We start from the raw sequence: 26,279 nt of genomic DNA on the forward strand, positions 1-26,279 counted from the left end.
CTGCATAAGAAATCGTTGGGAGCTTGAATCTTAGAGACGTATATAAATATAATAAACTGTAAATATTATTAAGAGATTTACATAAGAATGCACTATCCAGTGTGCACACTTTTTCCCATTTATATATTTTTACTATTTGTTTTTATTGTTACTCTTTTATAAAAAATATTCGTTATAAATGCAATATTTAATATTTGGGAAAGAGTGTACTATACTATTTTAAATAATTGTAAAAACATACCATTATAATATATTAACGTGTTATAATGCGTTAACATATAATGCGTTTGTAAATTGCATGTAAAGTATCAAAAATATATTCTCAAATGCGACAAAAAGAGAAGGGAGTTTAAAAAGATAAAAGAGAGTATTATAATTCCTTTTTTTTCTTTAATTCCCATGTTATAAGTTATTGTTTCATTCTTATTATTTATCGATGTTCATTTATCGATGTTCATTTAGATATTTTTACAAAATACTCATTTAGACGCGTTAATAGTGACTGAGGACATTTTTTCATAATAAAAGGATATATTAACCGATTTACAAGAATATGATAATTATTAAACAAGCTCAATAGAAGTTTATTTTTTTTCTTGCAAAATCGATTGCTAGAATTACAAAATCTTAAGGCATAACGCGCGCGCGCGCGCGCGCGCGCACACACACACACACACACACACACACACACATTTATATATGTATATATATTTTACATATGTTATGTACATATGAGAAGTGGCCTTGTTTATTAAACATATAAAAATAATAAATAACAATTGATACACGCCTTCTTCACAAATAAGATTTTTATATATATGCAGCAGTGTATCCTTTAAAAATAATTCATAGATTTTATATAAAGATTTGGCGTAAGAATGCCTAATTTATGGTAATAATGAGGTGATCATCACCTTGATATGATTAATTTTACGCTTAACATCTTAATTATTATTATCATTCTATGTTGTATCATAAATTTATATATTCCATATATAGAGTATGGTCAACGCGATGTTACAAATGCTTTAAAGTGTTTTTTGATTGGTTAATTCGTAAAATTCTTTTTTTTTTTATCAATCAAACTCACTTCATTTATAACAAGACTTTGATCACAATCATAGCCATATATAAAAAGCACCAGCATGCATATTTCATACGCAATTAATCCAAATTATGTCATTGAAAAATCTTTAGTACATACTTTTTCCTTGTACTTTGCAATTTTCCTTGTACTGGCATTTCTAATGAATCAAGTACCATCTGAATAAGATATGTAAAAACGTATGCATCCGCGATCGGCACAAAAAGCTTCATTTTCATAATATTAATTTTATAGAAAAATCGTTAAGACATTGAATGCAGAATATTTCAATATGCATTTTGTACAAACATCAAATTCGCATATAAATACAGGCAATATAAATTCATAGTAAGATCTCGCTTAAATAAAAATCACGTGCTTTACTGCTTTCATTATCAGATTCATATCAGAGAATAAGACAAATTTAGATTAAAGTTAAAATTATAATTACGCCTATCTCTTATGTAATAATTTATATTTATTATTATTATTATTATCATCGTCAGTACTTTATCACAAGCCAATAGTGTATCAAACACTTAAAATACTGTCAGTAGCTTAAAAGCTGCACAAAGCGTTGATAGAATAAGGACGTTTAATCTGATCTTATATCTTAGGTTGTATTCTGGAAAGATCACAATATATTATTTGTCATATATATGATATTTGTGGCTCGAGTATTTTATTAAGATTCATAAGAAAAAGAATATAAGCCAACTAATAAAGAAATCGCATATTCATTACTATAATATCTTATGCGGTCCATATATTCTTTGGAGATCTTAATTGTTTTCTAAGTAAAAAATTTTAAATACAATATCCCATATACACAACTGATGCAATTTCAGTGTCAATAAAGAAAATTCATCATATAAGAAGAGAGTATTGTAGACAGAGGTAAGAGATTCTCTTCAAATTACTTTGTTAGACCTAGAAACAAAGCATGCCAAGAGTAAGCAAATCGATATTCTAAGTATAATTTGTAAAAATATCTATTTCTGAAATCGAAACCGAAAAGAGATTAGTTATTCAAAATTTTTTTAGCAAGCTCATTCAGATTCTCTATAAACTTTAAAAAAAACTGTGTGCATCTTACTGTAAATGTATAAAAAATAAGACAGATCATACAAAATAATCTCTTACAGTTCTACTGTGTAACATATATCCTTATAGATCCTAAATAAAGTTCGTTTCTACGAGTTTAATAGTGCGACGTTGTGTATCCCTCTTCCAAACATAAAGAAAACTTTAAACGATTGTTCCAGAAATGTTGATGTGCATCACATAAAGATCGTATACTGTGTCAGTCTTCTTACCAGCCATTTCAATTATCTGGTCACGAATGTAGATCTTGAGAAAAATGTATCATGCATTATTTCATCGGAATACAAAAAAAATTGTGAAAATTACAAGCTGTGACCTAAAATTACCTACTCAGTGCCGGAAATAGACATGCAGCAGCTCGTACGATGCTGGGACTGTTGTTTAGAGAGATCAACAGTGTCTTCCACTAAAGGCCGCTCTAATCTAGCTTCCAATCGCGCCCATGCATCAACCGCTGCCCCAAAAGCTGCCTCGACATTAGTGGCGTCTTTTGCTGATGTTTCAACTAATGGAGGATTACCATTTTCTGAACACCAAGCTTGAGCTTCTTCCATATAAACTTGTTTCTCAGATTCAGGAACATCCACCTGTAAAAAAACATTGCACATGATATAAGATTACTTGATCTTGCTTTTTTCACAAAGAAAAAAACCAGAAGTGGAAATACGTTCTTGAAATGCAATTTTTGGAAAAAATAGTCCTTTATGCTCATATTAAAAATCCTAAACTCAGGAAAGGAAGAAAGAATATTTACAATTTTTTAGGATCAATTGACTTTTTCCTAAGAGATATATAGAAGATATAAATATAATTCGGATTAATGCATTTCATCTCCATCTTGACAATGTAGACAATAGATAGCAACGTTGTACTCGGATTCCTATTAAGCTGAACTATACTTATACAGAATGTTCTAAAAGTAACGATAAATTTTTCGCACAGGGGCAAAATAGAGCAAACTGAGAAGAAAAGTCTTCTACTATTTTATAATTTTCGCAATAATTAACAAGACATTATTAAAAATTGTTGAAAATTGGTCTTCAATAATTTTTTACTCAAATACTATCAACTTTATAGAAAAACTGCAAAAATTATTTATTTTCTTCTCATAGAGCTCTAAGAAGTTTTTCAGAATTTTTTATCAATTTTTTAGTACTGCACTTTCTTATTTTTATCAATATGAGAAAATATGATATTAAAAAATTCTAAAAAAATTCTTAAAGCTCTGAAAAAAATAAACAATTTTTGTCTCGTGCAGTTTTTCTGTAAAGTTGATAGCATTTGAAAAATAATTAAAGTAAAAAATCATTAAAGATTATTAAAGATCAATTTTCAACAATTTTTAGCAATTATTTTTTAAGAATATTTTATTAACTATTGCAAAATGGTAGAGGACTTTTTTTTCTCAGTTTAGCCCATTCTACTTTTTTGCTTTATCGTGTAAAGATTCAGTACCAACTTCATGCTGAAACAGGCTGATGATTCATAGTCAATTCTTACATTTAAGACTGTCTTAAGTACAATTAAGATGTCGTAAGTCAATATGAAGATTGTATCTTAAGATATTATTTAGACAATTTTAAAATAAGAATGAATTATGAATATCGCCCCATATTTCATGTTTCACAATTGATAACGAACTTTATGAACAGTCCATGGAGAGGGCAGAGAAAGAAACACTGTCCAACTGCACATACCAGATATAAAAATAAAGACAAGGTGTAATGTTCCTGCGAATGCGCAGTATGAATTTGGACCCAAATTTGATTGGCTGTTCTAGTATACTACTGCTATTGTATACAGGAAAATGCATTTGGATCCAAATTTGATTGGTTATTTTAGTATGCTATCGTCATTATGCACGTTTCACCGTGTCTTATTTCACCATATCATGTTATCTTTCCATCATGATATCAGTTAGGCCAGAATCAGACTATGCATTGAAGATTGAGATTAAAGATTAAAGATTGAAATTGAGATTCACCTCAATGAGGACAAAGAAATTTTTTAGCTCCTTTTGTTCTGATTGGTCAAACATCAATCTTTCAATCTTTAATCTCATTCTTCGACATATAGTCTGACTCCGGCCTTAGGCTCGATTGCATCAACATTACTTTAATTTTAAGCGAGATTTAAAACTCTCTTTGTCCCTGTCTATTTTCGGTTTTAAAACAAAATAGAGTTTTAAGTTTCGCTTAAAATCAAAGTAACGTTGGTGCAACTGAGCCTTAGAGATCTTCAAGAGATTGGATACTGTTTAGACAACTTCTGATTGGTCCGCTATATTCCTCAGAATGTCCAAGATAGAACGAGATAGATGCAATAAATGGAATGAGATGCATAGACGTCATTCCAAGGAGGCATAATCTACCTCATTCTATCCCAAGCAGATCCTGAAAAGCATGGTGGATCAAACATATAGTATCCAATCTCTGACTTGAGGATCTCTTGTATCAATATCAGTGTGCTCTTCGCTTTGATAAAGTAAACTGATAAAATTCACGAAATATTGGCATTAGCAATTTTTAAAAAACTATGGAATGTCTGATGCTAGAATTTGGGATTCTTAGTATGAGCACAAAGAATTATCTTTTGCAAAAACCTATTTCAAAAGCACATTTCCATTTCTTCCTTTTTAATTCTGATACCACACCTTATTGCCAACAACAATAAATGGAAAAGTAGAACCCTCTTGAACATCTGCATACTTAAGAAATTCAGATCTCCATAGTGCAAGATTTCTAAAACTCGTCTTATCGTCTACTGCATAAGTAAGCAGACAAATGTCTGAACCTCTGTAAAATGGTGTTCTGAGAGTCTTAAACCTCTCCTGTCCGGCTGTGTCCCATATTTGTAATGTATATGCCTCACCATTGATCTCAATATCCTTGTTCAGGAACTCTACCCCGATGGTATGAAAACTGTGTTCGTCGAAATGATTCGACACGAATCTATTCATAAGGCAGGACTTTCCAACACCACCATCTCCGAGAATCACCACTTTCAAGAGGGTGGATCTCTGCGAGTTTCGATTTTGAAAACTATTGTTGCCTCTGCCTGTACTCACCGACGTTGAATTGTTTGCCAACATTTTCTATATATATCACTTGAGATCTGTAGGCTTATTCTCTCCTCCCAATATCTATCTTAATATTTATCTTAACACGAAGTTTCGTTCAACAATTATTTCCTACGTGTGTACTCAATATTTATTTAAATCTAATCGAATATTATTCTTATAGCTGCTCTGATCAACTGAGAGCTCTTCAGTTTTTCTGAGCCCGTTGAATTATATATCGTAACATAATGTCTTTTCATGTATTATCTGAGATATCTCCTTTCCTCTCTTCTTGTCACTCTTGCTTACATCAAACAGCTAGAGTATCTTGACATCTTTATTCTCTCTTGATTCCGGTGCATAATCTTGATTTCGCGACTCGATCAGCGGCGAGTATCTCATTGATATCCCGAATTTCGAAGCCTCGGCGAACAGAGGACTGTTCAGCAGGATGAATTCGAGTCTATTTTCGTTTCCGTGATTTAACTGTCGCGTTGGGAATAAGAACGAAAAACGTTCTTTATTTTTACACTTATGGGCGACACTTACGGACGACGCGATAATCAACAACGATAAAGCATTCTTGCGTCTCTAACGGTATCCTCGATCATGTGCACCGACTTTCGATACGGTTCTACCATCATTCGACCGAGAAATGCAGGCTGGAATTATGCCCAGATAACTTTAAAGCCGGTTCTACATTAAGTCAGTTCTATATTAATTCCAAGCTATTGCAAATTTGTTGCGACAGCCAATCTGAAATTGGCACTTTGAAATTAACGCTTCACATTGGCTGTTCGTAAATAAACTTATGATCGGCTTGCAATTAATATAAAACCGGTTTAATGCCTGTTCTACAATAGAGTCGCAAGTCGTAAGCCAAAGAAATTAGCCAATCACAATTAAGTGTGAGAAGAATCGACTATTGATTAATTTCTTACGGCTTACTGCTTACTCTATTGTAGAATAGGTCTAAAGCTATAGGTTATGGTTATATTATAGCAAAAATGCCTAAGTAACCCTAGAGTTATCTGCGTAATTTCTGAACGCAACCCTAGGCAGAGAGAACCTGGGGTGCATTTCAGATTCTGCCAACTCTAAAGAACTCAGAATAGTAGGGGAAAGAGTAAGTCAGAGTACGTTACTTGAGTTAAACAAATTTGGAACGTGAAAAAATAAGGGAGATGAAATCGTTAGAGATGAAGTCATTAGAGATAAAGTCGTTATGATCTCTATATTATATTAGGTGTACAACTTTACTTCCGCCGTTTTTTTTCCGAAATTCGAGGCTTATTGTAAAAAACTGGTTATACATTTATGATTCAAAGTATTGTCCATTACTGGCCACTACTTTCTCCCATCTTTCGGGTAGCGTACGAATTTCCCGCATCGAAAAAACTGGTCATCTTTTGAGGCTATTCATGAATCGATCCAATTTTTTACTTCTTCATAAGAACGGAAGTGCTGGCCAGACCGTGTGCCATTGATCGAAACAAGTGGTAGTCAGAGGGAGCAACGTCTGGAGAATACGACGGGTGGGGTAGGACTTCCCATTTCAACGTTTCCAAGTATGTGTGTCTTGACCACTTTTGCAATATGGGGTCGAGTATTGTCATATTGCAAAACCACTTTATCTCTCGTTGTATTGCGGCCGTTTGTCTTTCAATGCTCGGTTCAAACGCATCAATTGCGTTCGATACCGATCGCCTGTGATTGTTTCAGTCGGTTTTAACAGTTCATAATACACTACGCCGAGCTGGTCCCATCAAATACAGAGCATGATCTTGGACGTCAAAATCACTCATTTCTTGAAGCGTTGAAACCACTCACGACACGTTCTTTCTAATAGCGACCTCACCTCATAAGTATTTGAGAGCATTCGATGAGCCTCAGCCGCAGATTTCTTCATATTGAAGCAATTAAATAAAAATTAAAATCTCCCGCAAATGACGAGAATTTGGCTCGTAAACTGACATTTTCAATCGAGAATAACTTTATGATGCAGACACAAATCGACTAATGTTTTTATGGGGTTATGTTGACAGATGCCCAAGTTTATTGTATGACGTCTATGATCTATTTATTTCGACTATCACTTACCGCTAAAGCCATCTAAAGGAAAACGGCGGAAGCAAAGTTGTACACCTAATATATACAGATCATATATTATGTTAATAATAAAGTTTTTTCTAAATGAGAAAGATATTTAATATACAATATTAAAATCATATCATTTAAATAATGTCTTAATCAATGTATGTGAATCAATAACCTTAATATATCTCCTTGATTTTTGAAGAAATTAAAGCTATTTATTGAATGGTTCATCTTTCGTTTCGCACGCACGCATACACACACACACACACATGCGCGCGCGCGTAGCATAGTGTAAAAAGTAAGGTGAAGCATTCCCACGGATGCGCAGGGGTTGAATGTAATGGGAAGATCTGTCAACCAATCAATTTTTGAGTTCATTTGCAGAAATTCACATGATTCGTTCTGCAAATAAATACACTTTGATTGGTCGAACTCCGCCATTATGTGCAATGGTTCACCTTATATAATTCCATCATGGTTGTAGCCATTATCTTTATTTAGATTGTAGGGTGTTTTTGTATTTCTATGGATTCTCTATATTTTCTTGGAAAGTATGAAGTAATATTGGCTATTGTGATCGTTTTGTCAAACAGACCTGATATTCTATTTCGATGTTGTGTTCTGATAATGCTGACTACATGACGTGTTTTAGCCTCCAACATTATGTTGGTGTTCTTTTATCCGGTAGGTTGACCATTCTCCCGATTTTCCAATGTATACTTGCTCGCAGAAACAAGGTGTTTTGTATACTTCTGCGGAGCTGAGTGGAGGTTTTTGATCTTTAAGATTTCTTATCCTATCTTTTTGGATGGTTTAAAGATAGTTTGGATATTAAAACTCACATGTTATTTAGGATGCTCCCTCTTATTGATACCTTGAAGGCCGAGCGGCCGAAATTGCTGAGAAAGCCATTTTTAGTCGCTTGAAACAATCGACTAGTGTGAGAAGAAGCTTGCTGTCTCATTTACTCTCGGCTCGCAGCAGACGAGCATATGGACATAGGCTTGTTGTGTATTACAGCGCCGCATCACGAAAAATGATCGAACTTATAGACGTGGAAAAGTAACATTTTGACGATGAAATTTATGTTGCGTGCCATTTCATTATTATTTGCTTAATTGTGAAAATGTGACTTGTTTCGTACTTCAAGGTTGTAATTATCGATGAAAACTAAAGTTATCTTGGAATTTTATATGTAAAAGCGAATATTTTACTCGTTTCAATAGCTATCGAATCATGTGTTTCTCCGAATGTAGGCTCACTTTACGTGTCTTTTACGATCATTTACTGACTGAGAAAGGAAAGGACTGTTTTCATTGATTTTTACAAATGTTTTAAAATGATTTCGTCATTTCGTTTCATCCAAATTATCTTTATTTAAAAAATAACACTCAATATTATAACTTAACAATAAATTAACATGTCATTCCTCGCTTCTGACGTCACGATTCCAACATGGTCGCCGTGACTAGCTAGGAGCCTTAAAGAATACATTTATTAATTCATTTCCTTTTTTTTTTGTTACATTTGTTGTTAATTAACTTTGAATTGAGGAAAAGAAAATGAAAATAAATGGAAGTATAGCTATTATAATATTATAGATATTGTGTTACATTAATTAGTTATATATTTTCGTAATCATAGCAATATTCCATTTATTATAATGACTTTATGTTGGCAACGTAATGTTATGTTCACCAGAGTGCATCAGTTTAGAAATTGTATGTGAGGCACGACTTCTTAAAGCTAAGTAGAAGTATGTTCGCATTTATTTTATCGACGGACATTATAACTTACATGCACATGCGTTGACTAGTAGATCCATATTCAGAACGCGTTTACAATGATGTTAATGAGCTATAATTTAGGTTATGCATACTATAGAATTTTAGAAATAAAAGCGCGGGTCATAATATTTCTACGTCACGGGCATGCATCATGAGTTTAATATATAGTTTTCGGAATCATGTATTAGAGCCAAGTCAGCGATTTAGTGTTAGATATGAATATCTATGGGACACAAGCAATACAGATATATTTCTCGTATAGAAACCAAAAAAATGCAGCATGTTGCATTTTTTCCGTATCTACTAACTTCATATTCGAAAACTCACTGTTCACCAAATCTATTTTTTAAATATGCTGTCTATATATCAATGATAAACTTAACAAAAGTTATCAATGATAACTTAAACAAACATCAACATGAGACTATAAATGCTTTATTAAAGTATTCTTTGATTAATTGATTAAAAAAAAAAGGAAAAGAAGAAAAGGAGAATTCTTGTATTTTGTTACGCAATAACAAATTAAATAAAGTAAATAAATTTAAAAAACGTAGCAATTTAGAAATAATCATTTTTAAGTAATATATCAGGATTATAAGTTTGTCTCTGCTTAAAAACTAGATAGAACCTGATTGAGTATGATAGAAATTTAAAGTTTATAAGTCTATATTATCCTTATCGCTATCTTGTTTTTCTCCCATATTTTCAGGATGAATACTAATACGTTTACTGAAATATTTTAATCATATCTATCACTAAAAGTCTATTACTAAAAGTCATATTAATCATTTCATCAGAATTTTTATATACGAAACCGCAAAATGTAGATACTGACACATAAGAATTTCCTGATAGAAAATGGTTGAATATAACAGGGCAATAAGAATCAAGTACGGCAATTCTTGTGTAAACTATATGATTAACAAAACAACTTTATTAATAATTAATTCGCTTACGCTGTTTCGGCTCATTTTTAAGCTATCCTCAGAAACAATATTGTAATTACAAAAAATTTTTTTATAAATTAATTCATTTCAGTGAACCACCTCCATCTATTAACGGAAACTATAATATAAAAATGAATTCTAATAATAATCTAAAATGTATTAAAATTATTAAAAGATTTGTTGAGAGAGAAAACAAAAACGATTTATTGTAAAATAATAGAAAGTAGCTCATTAAAACAAAAATTCATCATATCACAAACACTTAAATTCTATCGGTTTAATCAAAAACCAGTCTTTGACCATTCAGCGAATCAGTATCAATCATGAAACTAATGAATAACTTTTAATACACCTAAAATGTTAATTGCAAAGAAAAAGAAAAAAAAAGGGAAAAAACTCTGATATTAATTATAATCCAGACGGACATTGAAACCAAAACTGAATCTTTAATAATTTAATCTTAATGTAACAAAGAATGTACACTAATGATAATTTCCTGATAGACTTGAATCTATCTGGAGTAATATGAAAATCCAGATACTTATCATATTGTTCTATATCTGATTTTTCCGATATATGTGTAGTCGACGCAAATATATGGTTTGCGTATATAGCTCTATACGTATTTCCTATCGCTCTATCGGAACAAATATTTAACTTCTGATCATAGACGTACTGTTTTCAATATGTATATTTCGATAATAAACACTCCTCGCATATAGCTCTATACGATCTTTCCGAAAGTTTATACCGCTCTATCGGAATAAATATGAGATTTCCGATGAGAGTTTTATTTTCAATACGTACATTCCAAAAATCCAAATCTCGCGTATATGACTATAATCGCGGAATTTTCGAAAGTTCGGAATTTTCCGCTTTTGTCAATTATAACGAAAAACATGATAGAATATACATCCTATATAGTACCGAAAGTTTTCTGAATTCATAAAATAATCGAAAAAAATTCAGAAATATTTCAAAAATATTTCAATTGAACAGTAAAACATTTTTTAAAAGTTGCGAAATATCTGCAATATTTTTAAGACAGTTCTGGAATAACAAAATATCCGCGATTCTTGCACATGAAATGTTGTCTTGAAAGGTTGTTAAATTATTACAGAAAGAATCTGCAATCTTCTTAAAATATAACTAAAAAGTTACGGAAATAGCGGAAACTTTTTCGAAATATTACTGACCGTAAGTTTCTCAATCTGAAGTATTTAAATAAATTTATTAAGAGTCTTGTAATCTATTTACAGACTACAAAACTTATATATTGTAATATTATATATTGTAATATATTGTAATATAATTGAATAAACTTAAATTATTTCTCAAAAATAGTATTTAAATTTATTATATTCAAAGGATTGCAAGTAACTAAAATTACAATAAATATTATGCATAATAGTATTTTCATTATATGATTTTATTTAATATTTGCAATCTCATTAATATCATATAATAAGTGTAAATATGATTTCTGAAATATACTTAATAAAAATAATGCATAATATTATATTTATAAGACAATATTTTATTTGCATAACATAATTTTTATTAGTATAATATTACTATCTACATTACATAACATTACTTTCTACATTGCATAACATTACTACATTACATTACATTATATTACTATTGTATACTATGTATAATGTATACTATGTATAATGTATTGTAACATTGTATACATTATTTATATGATACATTTATTACCTAAGTACAAAAAATTAATTTTTAAATCCGTTTTTTAATAATATTAATTTTTTCCTTTTATGTATAAAATTTTGTAGTTTTTTGTATTCTATTAGTGCAATGTTTCTCGGTATTTTAAATAAAAGTACTACTTTGATCAAAAAGTTCCCGGAATTCATTCAGAAAATTCAAAATACAAGTTTTATTCATCAAAAGTGATATTGTCCCCTTCAAAGTACTCCCCATCGATTGCAACGCACTTATGCCAGCGCTTGATCCAGCTCTCGAAACATTTCTGGAACTCTATTGTCGGTATAACTATCAGAGCCATCTTCAATTTTTCCATTACCTCCTCTCGGCTGTTAAAACGCGTTCCCCGCAATGGTTTTTTTATGCCACTAATAAACGGTTGTTTTCTTTAGAGTATCACTGCCGAAATAGTTTCCCAACATTTCCAAGGTTTTCACATCATTGAATCCATTTTTAACGCAAAATTTAATACAAACTCGTTGTTGCAAATTCAACTTCATTTTTAAAACTGTAAAAACTCGAAAATACGTGCAGAAGTAGATGTACTCAAGACGGCGTAACTTTTACAAATGTCAAGCTATGATGATAAAATTTGGTGGGGAATGTCAATGATAGATGTGGCAACCTAACCAAAAAAACAGAACTTAAATCAGCTGACTCAGAGCATCATCTGATGGTAATTCCGGGAACTTTTTGATCAAGGTGGTATGTACTTATGATAATAAAAAGTATGACTTATAACCAAATATAGAAAAAAGTTACAAAAAAAAAAGAAAAAAGTTATTATAAAAAAGTTTACTTTTTTCTATATTCAATAATATACATATATTTATATGAAGCATATAAAACATCTGCATATTTAATATGCATATTTAATACGATAGAGCATTGAATAAAATTCATATCAAACTGTATATAAAACTATAAAAGATCTTCAGAAATGGAAAAACATATATGTACGATACTATAAAGTGGCTAATTTTTCGATTACTGTACTGAAAGTCATATGTGATATGTTAGAATCGGCGGTATTCTCTTTCATAGTCTATCTATTTCTATCGATTTTTTTAACCAGAATTACATAGATTTAAAGCAATATTCTGATTGGTTCATCGACTTAAGTTTATTTCTTACAATCACTAGTTTAGTTTACCGAGGGTTTGATCCGAGTCGGAAGAATTAACCAACTAGTTGAACATTTTCCTGTCGTTCGACTGTAACAGGGAAATATTTGACTTTAAAAATGTTACAGCCAATGACAAGGCTCGACTGCAGTTGGATCTTGCATTCTAATCTGGATCGAATCTTCGGTGTAAACTAAGTCACTGTTGCGGAATTTTGTATGCGGCAGCCCTAATAGCACGATCCCATGGTGCGGAATTGGTGCAATGCAGAATTGGCGGAACATTCATAATTGGTCGTGGCTTCATTTTACTAATTCCGTCGTTTTCTGTTGCGCAAATTTATTTTTTTTTGTGGATTCCGCTAATGCATGCGTGTTTGCATGTGCATATACTTGTACTTATAAAAACTAATCTCGTTAAGCTGATTTAAACGGAGAAAAGTGTCTTCTATATAAGCACATAGTTAATCAACATGCTAAGACATGTCGAATTCCCACTTGGGTGTTCGGATGTCATTTGATTCTTCGGATGTCATCCTTATTTAACATTCGGTAAAAATGGAGTGATACCTGAGTACTCGAGTGATAATCTGAACATAACCCTGAAGGTAATTAATTAAATCTCCGAATAAATACAGAGGTCAATATGATTAGAATATCGTATAAATAATATACGAATGTCGTATAAATAATACACAGAAAGGCGAAAATGTAAATTAAAATCGGTACACAAAAACAAATGTCCCTGTACATTATGTATGTGTGATCTGCAGGAATTCATTTTCCTATGTCCCATTGAGCGGAACTTGCGGATGCGAGCTAATGACAAACACGCTATTCTAGTAGTAGATCTAATAAAAATGATTTATGGAAAGACTTGCGATTGGTCAGAGTTAATTGCACATTCTGCAAATTCTTTTCAATAGAACATAGGAAAACATATTTTAGCAGAACGGAATGAAGCCACGATCAATTATGAACGTTCCGCTAATTCCGCAATTTTGCACCATGGAACCGCACTATAAATATCCCTGAAAATGCCTTTTCATGCCCGTTTTCTAACATCAAGAAATATTGAATTTACCTTTGTAATCTGTTGCGAGGAGACAGGTAACAGCTTGTCGTTATTTTGATGTCAATATATATTTGATCATAATTGAACACTGACGTCATATGTCAATTAAAGGCGTGTTCCGATATTCACTGCCAGTCCTGAAAATCTATACGTAAACTATAGATTTTCAATACTGGCAGTGAATATCGGAACACGACCTAAGGCCGATAATCATAGTTGAGTCTTATTTCAAAACCGTCTTAAGTAATGTCTTAAGACGCTAATGCAGCCTTCTGATTGATTTGTGACTTTTTAAGATTATACCTAAGACGGTGTTGAATACAAAATCTGACTATGAATACCAGCCTAAGTGACATATATTCGATGTTAATTTTAACATGCAAAGACTTATTGACGGTTAGAATTTATGTTGAATACACGTCACTTAATTGACGTATAATATTAGTAATCAATTTTAATCAAATATTAAACTTAATTAAAATAACGACTACTTGGGAAGTGCGTGCACATTGTGTAAAGATGCGTTTCGAGTAAACGCATAAAGCGCATTATGCAACATTTGTCTCTGTTATCAAATATTGTTTAACAAAACGATCATAATAGCCAACATTACATCATACTTTCCAAGAAAGTATAGAGAAGCCATAGAGATACAAAAACATCTTAACAATCTAAATAATGGCCTGTATTCAGAACGCGCTTTTATCGATAAAGTTGTAAGCGTGTTCTAAATATGGGCCAAAGACTATAACATAAATAAAATATGGAAAACCGTTCTCTCGGTTATTGAAGATATTTCAATTTCCTTCACCTTCCACCCATCGATAATTCTCTTCTTTCCTTCTAACAAGAAGCGTAATATAAAAGGAACGCCCCAGAAGAAGCTCAATATCAGGCTGTTCCTCGTGCTGATGAAATAGACTGCAAAGTTTACAAAAAAACGTTGACATTTCATAAATGGATTTGGACACGGAAGAAATCCGCGAAACGCATAATCTTTATTTGTCTCTGTTGTTCATTGAATAATAAAGAAAGATAAAATGATACGTGATTATGTACTTCATGCATAATTAAAAGATGTTTATTGGTCCAGTGGTCTTATGTTATGCTTGTGCAACTTATGTCATTTTGTGTGTAGTGCGACCCTTATGATATATCCACACAACTTATATAGCCGCATAAACGTATGCATAACAAAATATAGAAAATTATCTAATCACATTTTACGTGCGTCTTTATAGAAGAAATGCGATTGGATAATTTTCATTATGCATACGTCTATGCTATAATATGTGTGGATATACACTAATTATAATCGCAGCACAGACTCTTGCAAAACGCATAGTGCATAAGAGAATCAATCGAAATTCTTCTTTTTTTGTGAAATGGGAGGAAAAGGTTCTGATTGGTTAATTCGCTTATACATTATGCGTTATGCATTATGTAAGAATTTGTGCTTCCTACTTTATATGTTTTCTACAATAAATAATTATCTAAGCTTTAAGTCTTAGGATGATTCCACACAACTTGCATAACCGCATAATCAATATAAATATGCATAAAGAAAATTATTTAATCACATTTCTGTCATAAAGACAAACGTAAAATTCGATTGGATGATTTTCTTTATGCATATGTTTATGCGGCTATGCAAGTTGTGTAAAATGGTTCTTAAGCCGTAAGAAATTGACCAATCACAGTTGAAAATAAGAAAAATAATTGACTATGATTGGTCGATTTCTTATGGCTTAAGATTAATGGCCATTCTACAATAAGCTATTAGTCATAAATCAGTTAGAAGTTGGAAATTGACGAATCACAGTCGTCAATTTCCAACTTCTAACTTCTGATTTATGATTAATGACTTATTGTAGGAAGCTTTTTATCCCGGATCTAATCGATTTTTAAGCCTTAAGCTACAAGGAATGAACGAATTACAATCAATTATTCTCCTCGCATTCGAGGTAATTGGTCAATTTTTTTACAACTTAAGGCTTAAAACACCTATTGTAGATCCAGACTTATTGTTTTTTTTTCAACAAGATGATAAATACTCTGTCTTCGAAAATGGAAAAGTTAGTTTTCGACTCTAGAATAGCATGGAAAGCATTAAATGGAATAATTGCCGTTTACAAACCACCAATGGTCACGTATTTAGGCGCACGGGATACCATAATTCATCGTCTCTGCGAAGGTTAGAATATTCTTATGTTTTGAAACTTATTCTTATCAATATTCTATAATAATGGATAATATTATTTCATTATAAGAAGAGACGAAATAAGATTCTTATTAAAAATAGATAAGGAGAAGTATACTGCAATGAGAGTCAAGCGCAGTAATTGGAGCGCAATAAAATTATCAGATTTATTAATCAATAAATAACAAATTCGACATCATTCTGCCATTTTCACTTAGCAAACGAGAATCGATTGAAATAAATAGAAATGGATTCAGATTTTTAGAAATATTAATTCACGAATATTAGAATACTTTTCAATCCTGAATGCATTTTTATTCATTTATAGAAATTGCATGGAGCATATCTCTATGCCTTTCAATCTAAAAATAGTATTAGCTTTTTCTGTGCACACATTATGAATACTATTCAATTCAAAATTTTGAAATACAGTCTTTCAATCTAAATGCATCCAATTAAATCTAATTGAATTCAATTGAATTCAATTGAATTCAATTAAGTCCAAAAAAAAGTATTTGCTATTTAAAATATGCATTCAGATAGAAAAAAATTTCAATCTATTTATAATGCATTCTTGCTTGCTGGGTAGACACATTGCTTGTACATGTGATTATTGTCTCAAGTTCCACTGGAAAGTTATGTATATGTCTCTCAATGGTTGCAAAACCAAGTATTATTTCATGCTTTTTTTAAATTCAATTTCTTGCTTGTTTCTTTATTCCTCCAAGCAATATATTGTTTTATTTTAAATATAAAATAATGCAATTGAAAGAAGCCGCTCGCTCTCTCTCTCTCTCTCTCTCTCTCTCTCTCTCTCTCTCTCTCTCTCTCTCTTTTTCTCAACATTTTTTATTGTTATGTATATTTGTTTAGACATTCATAATTTTTATTCTTTGTCTTCTTTCTTTTTGCCATTTTTAATTATCATTTAATTTTTTCTTTCATTTATGACGCTTCTTTCTGAATGATTTATTTTGGTTTGGTTAAAATAAAATGTATATTTGTTCTTATTTGGTACTCTTTTATTGCTTGTTTAGAACTTATTTTTCTTTGTAGTATTATTTCAAGTAGCACATAACATGCTTTCCAGGCACTGATGTGCTACTTGAAGAAGAGATGATTTTATTATTAAAAAAAAAAGTAAACTATGTCAAAAACAATTCTTAATTTCTAGATTTAAACTGTATGCGTGTACGTCAACCAATCAAACATGTTTGTATAGAAGGTGATACAACTAAAATGATGAAAGTATTCACACATTCGAGCTATGCGGATCATCCATTAGTCGTAGGTCCACGATATCAACCTAAAGACTTCGTATTGATATGCGCTAATTATTTAAGCAGAGACATGTCTGGTCTCATGGTCTGCGGTATTAATGGTGGTGCCAAATGGATTCATAAATTGAAAGACTCCAAATCTCCAACTAGTTATAGAGTTAAAGGTCTCTTAGGACAGGCAACAGACACATATTTTATAACTGGAAAAGTCGTCGAGAAGTCTACATATAAATACATTAAGCGTGATGCAATTGATAAAATATGCGCTTCCATGCAAGCTGCTTATCAGAGAAAGATGTTTGAGTATGTTGTATGATAGATATATATGACATTAATTAATATTATGGCTTAATATATATCAAGTATTGTAATTTCATTATATCTTTTTCCTAGATTGTGTGGATTAGATATGCAGAGTCAAGCTGCATATGAGTTGGCTGTGCAAGGTCCCATAAGACCTGTTGACATAAACATTCCAATGATATACAATATAAAATGTATAGATTTTAAATCTCCTGAATTCACATTAGGTAAATGTAATATTTGTTAAATGTATAAGGTCATAAGTGATAATAATATATTTTTTTTACCTTTTTCAGAAATTATTTGCATAAACGAGAATGATATGTATTTGAAAACTTTGATTCATGATTTAGGAATGCAGCTTCATAGTGTTGCTACATGTATTCAAATACAGTGTTTCCGATATGCATTATTTGATCTAAATTTTGCCCTGTTGAAAAAACATTGGGAGCTGAAAAACTTTTGTAATAATATTGTACAGTGTAATACTATAATTAATGAAAATAGGTATTTGTTGAAACAAGATAGTCCGATATTGATAGAACGAAATAAATAATTGAAATCTTCTAAATTGTAATTAAATGTACATAATAATAATAAGCCATATAGTTTGATAGTAAAAAGGAAGACTTCTATGATTTATACTATATATTACAAGGTGTATAAGCTTAAATCCGCTGTTTTTGTCAGAAAAACACATTTTTTTTCCTAGGAAGCAAAAACAATTTATTCAAAGTACTTGCCATCGCTAACTATACATTTTTCCCATCTTTCGGGCAATTTGTGTATACCACGCCAAAAAATTCCTTATCTTTCGAGGCAAACCACTCATTAAGCCATTTTCGGACGTCGTAAGAATCGAAGTGCCGCTCAGCGAGCGCGTGGCCCATCAACAAAAATAGGTGATAGTCAGAAGGTGCCAGGTCTGGTGAGTAAGCGGGATGGAATAGCACTTCCCAGTTGAGTGTCTCCAAGTAGTTTTGGACCATTGTTGACGTATGCGATGATGTTTCAGGTTTTAACAGCTCGTAGTAGATGACACCCTCCTGATCTCACCAAACGCACAGCAGTCTTCCGTCCGAAGCGATTTGGTCTTGAGGAAAAGGTTGATGATTGAGCGGGATCAACCCAAGATTTCTTGCGTTTAGGATTCTGAAAATAGATCCACTTTTCATTGCCTGTCACAATCCGATGCAGGAACGACTTCCTTTTTTGTCTGGCAAGCAGAATTTGGCATGTGTTTTGGCGTCGCTCCATCTGCCTATCGTTCAGTTCATGCGGCACCCATTTTCCGATTTTTTGAACCTTCTCCATGGCACGTAGCTGCATGGAAATGGCTGCTTGAGAAACACCCAATTGCTCGGCAAGCATTTTTTACGATTGGGTATCGTCCTCGTCCAAAAGAGCCTGCAATTGACAGTCTTCAACCTTCCTGGGCCGATTTTCACGCTTCTTGTCACTCAGATCAAAATTGTCGTCATTGAATCGAAACCAATCTCTGCACATTGTTTCCGATAAAGCATTATCGCCAGGTCTCCACAAGCATTCGATGCGATTCGGCAGCCGATTTCTTCAAATTGAAACAGAAAAGCAAAGCTTCCCGCATATGCTTTTTTTTTAGCAAAAAACTAGACATGATTACAAAAGAAAAAATGTATGTTGTTGTATGAAATTGCTGATGATGCACACTGGTTAATGTTGATATAATGACAGATATCAAACACATAAAAAAAAGTGTGTTGTGTGCCCAGGGTAGCTTTGTACGCTCACTAATGCCATCTATATAGCAAACAGCGGATTTAAGCTTATACACCTGGTATATTCTTATATTATATTCTTCATTCCATAAGAGAATAATTTAATAGGACATTAGTAGAAGTAAAATCGAAATCTCTTAAATTACATAATTAATAATATAATTAATAAATGAATTCAATAGCATATATGCACAATAAGCACAAAGCATATTTCTTTAATTCTTTTTATATCACAATTTATATGAATTTAATGTCATTAATCATTTTATGGACATATCTTATGTATAGTAAAATTAAATATTATAGTATAGTATTGTTAAATGAGTACATTACTGGGATTCTTTTATATACGGACAATTCTTTAATCTTTCGTTGTTACACTTTCGTAAAATTTTACGGTTATCACACTAGGTCAATTAGACAATTGATGTCATCTGAAATTATTTGATTCGAACAAAAAAGTATGGAATATATTTTGAACATTATAGTTTTATTAATGATAACGTTACGAAAAATAATATGTTAAAAAAATTCTTGAAAACGTACATATAAAAAAGTGAACTGTAACGTAAACAAAATCAACTTCATTTTTTAGTTTTTTTAAGTTAAAATTTTAGAGTGCTCCTAAAACATAATATTTTCATAAAAATATGTGTTAGCGCACGTTTCAATAAATATATTTTTCTGACATGTGAAGGAGGAAAAAATATTATTTTCTTTTTAACCAGCTGCCACATATATACCAACATATTTTGGAATAGTTAATTGTTTCAACCTCTAGAGAAGATCTCTAACTTCTGATTGATAATCGCATAAGGCTCGATTACAAGCTACGCCGTAAAAGTTATACAGTGAAATTCGGACTACAAGTTATTTTGACATCTGTTATGACAACAGAGGATTAATATAGAATGATTATGAGGATTAATATCTAAATTATGGAAAAGACAAGGAGTACAAGTACAATCCACTTGTTGGAATGCATTTGTAACGCGAAGTGGACCGCACTCGAAGTGACAAAAATCGAATCAATAGCTGCGTTCAGCAGAAAAAGCAGCTTTGCAACTATTGTAAAATTCGATTGGTTCTTGCTTTTGGTTCTATATGTCTATCTGGCTATATATCTAAATGTATCTAAACGTATCTAAATAATATATCTAAACTAATCATATTGTAGAATGCTGAATGCAGTCATTATATGAAAGCTAATGATATTTTATAAAAAACAAAAGAATTAAGATTTTTACATATTTTTCGCAATAAATTATTCGCAATTGGGATTCTTACTAACATCAAATTTTATTAATAAGATATTCTTATTAGCATCAATATTATTAAATTGACAAGCAATTTAATATGTGATATTACTACTTTAATTTTGTTCATAATTATGACTCAAGACTAAAAAAAGATTACGACGCATGGTTTGCAGAATTTGATATGTATATAAATTCACACTGAAATATTTAAAATACTTAAAATCTGCTCTGACCAAAATAGGATTTCTCTTAATTAAATTTAAGAGCTTTATAATTATCAGGAACTTAATTAAATAAGATATTACGACACAAAACAACTATAACACTATGGTACTATATGATTGTAAGTTATAAGTTGAAACAGAATCGGATGAGTAAAAGATTGAATATGAAGATATAAAAAGAGATGTGCTATGCTTGATATTGTTAAGTCTAAAGAAGGTTCAGGTTATATTAGCATTAAAATCAATGTTTTTCTAATTTAACTATTATTTACCTAGTGAGTGTTTTCTGAAAAGAAATTTCAATATGATAAACAGAATTTGAGATTATTGTGTCATAAAAAATTGTGGAATAAAAAAATACAAATATTAGAAAATTATACATGTGAAATTATAAAAATTTTTATATTATGTTCAGTGTATTTTTTTCTACGAAAATGATATTTTTATTATATCAATAACAATAGTAAGAAATTATTAAGTTTCTCTTTTTTTTAGAGTAATACGTTCCCTACTACGACTTCTTCTCCGACTTTGGCTACAATCAGAATCATCGGATCTGTCATATGATCTTTTTTCAGATTTTCCTTTTACTCTCTGTTTGTTCGGCCATTGTTGCATCTTCATACTTTTTGCTATTACACGTTTTTGATGATCCAGTTGCGGAAATAAATCTACAAAAGTAATTCAAATTTTTATTAACAATTTAAAAAATTGTAACATTATAATTAAAATAGACTATTTTCTAAACTATAAAGAACAGTTTATTCTTTGTTCAATCACATATGTTTCAATAAAGTTTCAATTTCAAGATTATACAGGATAAATCAGAGTCGTCGAACTAGCTTTTTTATCCTATGAGAAAATAATTGAACTACGTTATAATTTAATTAGGTATAAAGTCGATAATTTTCTTATAAGGTAAAAAATTGGTTCAACGACTCTGATTCACTCTGTATGTACTGCTAAGAAAAAATTTTTTTTAATCGGTCACTTAGCTCAAAAGTTTCTATTTTATGTCAAAAGAATCCCTAAATTTTTATCAAAAAATATTAAGAGATTTAGAGATCGCTAGTGCGTGCGTGCGTGCGTATGTGTATGAACGATTTTTAAATCAAAGAGATTCGATTTTCCTTAATACATGTTTCGATTTGATGCAAAAATGGCTTAAACCGGATTTTAAAAGTGATGTTTTTTTGGTTGCTGAAAAAAGTTGCATTTAACATTATAAGAATAAAACAAATTTTTACGAATAAAACAAATAAAGGCCTTGTAAAAGGTTCCGGGAAAATTCCAACTGGATTTTGGGTGAACAGACCTACAATTTGAGAGGAGTAACGACCATTTGAACGCTTGGAATCTTGCTAAAATCGACTTTGAATTCGAAATTTGGTTTGATTCTTTCACATTAATCGGGCTGTATTTCTAAGGCATATATTGTAGAAATGAATTATTGCATCGTGTTAGTGATCAAAAAATCATACAGTACCACTTTTAAAATTCGGTTTAAGCCATTTTTGTATCAAATCCAATTCGTCAGATGAGACTCGACGCATTAACAGTTTAATAACATTTCGATGATTAAATTACAAAAAAATTTTGCTTGAGTTTTATTACATAATGATTCGATAAATTACTGTATAATGTATCAGAAAGTACATTGACATCGCTAGTACATCACTACACCTAGCTGATTGATTTCCGTTACATAATACAGTAATTTTTAAGTTTTATAACTCGAAAAGTACTTCATGAAAAAATATTTTATTAGTGTTTTGAAAAGCTCTCGAAAGGTGCTATAAGAATACGCAATAAAAAATAGGAGATTCCATTAAAAAAATTGGGAGATTTCATAAAAAAAATGTTGATCTGGCTCTGATCTTAGTAGTGCTTCCTATCCAAAATTTGTTATTTCTACTTTCTTTTTCTCAAGAAAACCTACAACTTTCATATAAAATATAGGAAGATAGAATGTCAATGCGAGTACAGATTGTTGGTGTGCAAGAATACCATTTCGGAATGAAATAAAATTACAGACGTTTCGATCATTATTTATATTGGATCATCTTCAATGCAGTTTTTGAAAAAATTTAATTGTGTAAATTTAAATATGTACTGACCGCTTACTATTTTGTTAATAAATATAGAATTTGTCTGTAGAATTTGTATTTAACTAAATACTCAAATAAATTACATATTTGCAATATACAATAATATGAAAAATAATAAAAGACATAAAATACTAATACAAAAAATATTAAAACTGGGTACACTTACATTATATATTGATAATGATCAGAACGATAATTTAGAACATGTATACAGTAAGTTTCAAGAGTGCGTAAAGAGTGTGTTAAAAATTATTATTAAGTGAGGGAATAATACAATAAATAAAAGAAAAACGAAAAGTCAAATGAATTATAAAAACAAAGTATGTGCACTAACTATTAACTTGGAAAAATCATTCTTCTTAAAATAAATAATAATATAAAGAACATTTCATTATCCTCTTGTAAATTTAAACTATTCTTTTGTTTCTTAATATAAATAGATCTCTAAGATTAATCGCTTGTAATTCTTTTCTTCATCTAAAATCTTGATATTCCAATCAAAATTATGATTAAATTCAAGTTTATATTCCGTAAATCGAGTGTTAATTAGTACGTTTATTGATATGATTACGATGTTCTAATATCCTGATTAATAATCTTTCCATTTGGCCTACGTATGAAGCGTTACAAAACATTTAATTTTATATACTACGTTAGAATATAACAAAAAATGTAATTTGTCCTTTTGAATTCTAATGAAAGAACTCAATTTATGTAATCCTACGTAAGCCAAGCTAACCATTTTGTTATTTTTGAAAAATTATAAATTCACTAGTGATTTGCAAATTACAAACGTATAATAATAAACAACTGAATGTTCTTTGTATTTTATGTTTGATTTTTGAAAAATTTTTTGAATCTTTCTAATATCTTTGATATTGACACATAAGGAACATAGGAAACAATAAAAAAGGTTGTTAAAGATTTAGTTGCAGATGAATTTTTATTTGTACTAATTTGTACTAATTTGCTATTAAGTCTTAATAGCGTTTAAATTTTACGTAAAATCTTTTTTTGATATAATTAAATATTATATTGAAAGAGTATTCATTATTCAATCAAATTTTTATTACTGATCGAAAGTTTTTTTCAGAAACTAGGATGTGATAATAGGATAGGATGTAAAATTCTGTCCATTAGACCAAAAATCGTTCTCATTTTCTGACACATTGAATGGCACGAAAAATAATTTAAATATCGCGCCGAAAAAATTGATGATACCAATCATATAACAGAATATTATCTTTCTTTATTAACGTTACATTAAAAAAGTTTAAACTTTACCACCAAGCTCTGCTATAAATTTTAATCTAGAGTGAAAACTAAAATTATTTATGATCGTATCGATGTTGTACTCTTGAGTTGAGAGTATAATGTCATCGACATATCTATAAAATTCCAAAGAGAACGGTTTTTCAAGTACAAAAATTTCGAGATGTTGCAGGATTAAATCAGCTGAAATAGGGGATAGCAGGAATTCCATTGGGACATCAAAAGGCTATTTATAGAATTTATCATTAGGCTTAAGTATGTGAAGTTAAGTACCAAACGATTGTTTTGAAAAATTCATCCTTTGGTAAATTAATTTTACCATTAAGAGAATGCCGTCGAACGTCAATCAATGCTTTTTATCACTAGGTTTACAAGTTTGTAAAAAATGAGACAACGTCTCGACGATATCAACACCGAGTTAGATAATTTTATTTTAATAAGATCATTTACAAATTGAAAATTGTTTTTTATGTAATCATAAGGTTTTTCTAAGCTTTCATCGAAAATTTTGTGTAAAAAGATCGCAAGATTATGTAAGGGACTACCTATAGAAGAAACTATAACACGTAACGGGTTGCTCTGTTTGTGTATTTTGGGAAAACTATAAACTCTAGGTAATGTTGGATTTGTTGAGTTTAAAAAAATTATAAGTATGATCAGAAATTAATTCTCGATTTTTACAAGTTTTTAACAAATCTTTTAAATCTTTTAATTATAATACCTTATTTGAAGGATTGCGTTTAACAATAGTGTAAGTATCAGTATTTGAAAGCAAAAATTCCATTTTATTTACATAATCAATTTTATCAAGAACTACTACTACATTTCTTTTGTTGGTATGCGAGATTCTAAATGAAGAAAAAAATTACAAGCGATAAACAAGAAAAGTGCATAAAATGAATCGCAAATTAGAATTAATTAGGGGAATTAACTAGGTGTACAAGCTTAAATCCGCTGTTTTTGTCAGAAAAACACATTTTTTTTTCCTAGGAAGCAAAAACAAATTTATTTAAAGTACTTGCCCTCGCTAACTATACATTTTTCCCATCTTTCGGGCAACTTGTGTATACCACGCCAAAAAATTCCTCATCTTTCGAGGCAAACCACTCATCAAGCCATTTTCGGACATCTTCATAAGAATCGAAGTGCCGTTCAGCGAGCGCGTGGCCCATCAACAAAAACAGGTGAGAGTCAGAAGGTGCCAAGTCTGGTGAGTAAGCGGGATGGAATAGCACTTCCCAGTTGAATATCTCCAAGTAGTTTTAGACCATTGTTGACGTGTGCGATGGTGCATTGTCATGGAGGAAAATCAGCTTGTCATGTCTTTTCCGATAATGCGGCCTTTTTTCACGCAGAGCACGGTGCAATTTGATCAGTTGTTGATGGTAGCGGTGAGCATTAACAGTTTCACCAAGTTTTAACAGCTCGTAGTAGATGATCCTCTCCTGATCTCACCAAACGCACAGCAGTCTTCCGTCCGAAGCAATTTGGTCTTAAGGAAAAGGTTGAGCGGGATCAACCCAAGATTTCTTGCGTTTAGGATTCTGAAAATAGATCATTGTTCATTGCCTGTCACAATCCGATGCAGGAACGACTTCCTTTTTTGTCTGGCAGAATTTGGCATGTGTTTTGGCGTCGCTCCATCTGTATCCTATCATTCAGTTCATGCGGCACCCATTTTCCGATTTTTTGAACCTTCTCCATGGCACGTAGCCGCATGGAAATGGCTGCTTGAGAACACTCAATTGCTCGGCAAGCATTTTTTGATTGAGTATCGTCCAAAAGAGCCTGCAATTGACAGTCCTCAACTTTCCTGGGCCGATTTTCACGCTTCTTGTCACTCAGGTCAAAATTGTCGTCATTGAACCGG

The 26,279-nt window shown here is 31.1% G+C and overlaps 3 protein-coding genes across 4 annotated transcripts in view; 1 reads left to right on the plus strand and 2 right to left on the minus strand.

The window, feature by feature from the left end:
• Positions 1-2,173: 2,173 nt before the first annotated feature.
• Positions 2,174-6,049, minus strand: LOC108687618 (ras-related protein Rab-9B). Of its 2 annotated transcripts, none has more exons than XM_018193485.1 (3): positions 4,842-6,049; positions 2,515-2,775; positions 2,174-2,434 (listed from the first exon to the last, which is right to left on the minus strand). In XM_018193485.1, the coding sequence occupies exons 1-2, from the start codon at positions 5,277-5,279 to the stop codon at positions 2,515-2,517; spliced, it is 699 nt and encodes a 232-aa protein (XP_018048974.1). In that variant the 5' UTR covers positions 5,280-6,049; the 3' UTR covers positions 2,174-2,434. The 2 variants fall into 2 exon arrangements, with proteins under 2 accessions (XP_018048974.1, XP_018048972.1); XM_018193483.1 differs by having other exon boundaries at positions 2,519-2,775; positions 4,842-6,048.
• Positions 6,050-15,996: 9,947 nt separating this feature from the next.
• Positions 15,997-18,481, plus strand: LOC108687597 (probable tRNA pseudouridine synthase 2). Its single transcript, XM_018193449.1, has 4 exons — positions 15,997-16,200; positions 17,381-17,789; positions 17,880-18,016; positions 18,086-18,481. Exons 1-4 carry the CDS (start codon positions 16,050-16,052, stop codon positions 18,343-18,345), a joined length of 957 nt encoding a protein of 318 aa, XP_018048938.1. The 5' UTR covers positions 15,997-16,049; the 3' UTR covers positions 18,346-18,481.
• A 3,011-nt stretch (positions 18,482-21,492) lies between these two features.
• Positions 21,493-26,279, minus strand: part of LOC108687617 (ribonuclease 3) — a 29,342-nt gene continuing 24,555 nt past the window's right edge. The window contains exon 10 of the mRNA XM_018193482.1: positions 21,493-21,700. Coding sequence (XP_018048971.1) covers positions 21,504-21,700 — 197 coding nt within the window. The 3' untranslated portion in view covers positions 21,493-21,503. The remainder of the gene's footprint in view (positions 21,701-26,279) is intronic.

Source organism: Atta colombica, unplaced genomic scaffold (genome assembly GCF_001594045.1).
Source record: "Atta colombica isolate Treedump-2 unplaced genomic scaffold, Acol1.0 scaffold21, whole genome shotgun sequence".
NCBI lineage: Eukaryota > Metazoa > Arthropoda > Insecta > Hymenoptera > Formicidae > Atta > Atta colombica.

Coding starts and splice junctions, on each gene's coding strand:
- LOC108687618 (XM_018193483.1), bottom strand. CDS start 5,279: ATGTTGGCAAACAATTCAACGTCGGTGAGTACAGGCAGAGGCAACAAT. Junction 2,776..4,841: donor TTATTGTTGTTGGCAATAAG/GTGTGGTATCAG, acceptor GTTTTTTTACAG/GTGGATGTTCCTGAATCTGA. Junction 2,435..2,518: donor ATGTCTATTTCCGGCACTGA/GTAGGTAATTTT, acceptor ATTTTTCTCAAG/ATCTACATTCGTGACCAGAT.
- LOC108687597 (XM_018193449.1), top strand. CDS start 16,050: ATGATAAATACTCTGTCTTCGAAAATGGAAAAGTTAGTTTTCGACTCT. Junction 16,201..17,380: donor AATTCATCGTCTCTGCGAAG/GTTAGAATATTC, acceptor CTTAATTTCTAG/ATTTAAACTGTATGCGTGTA. Junction 18,017..18,085: donor ATCTCCTGAATTCACATTAG/GTAAATGTAATA, acceptor TACCTTTTTCAG/AAATTATTTGCATAAACGAG.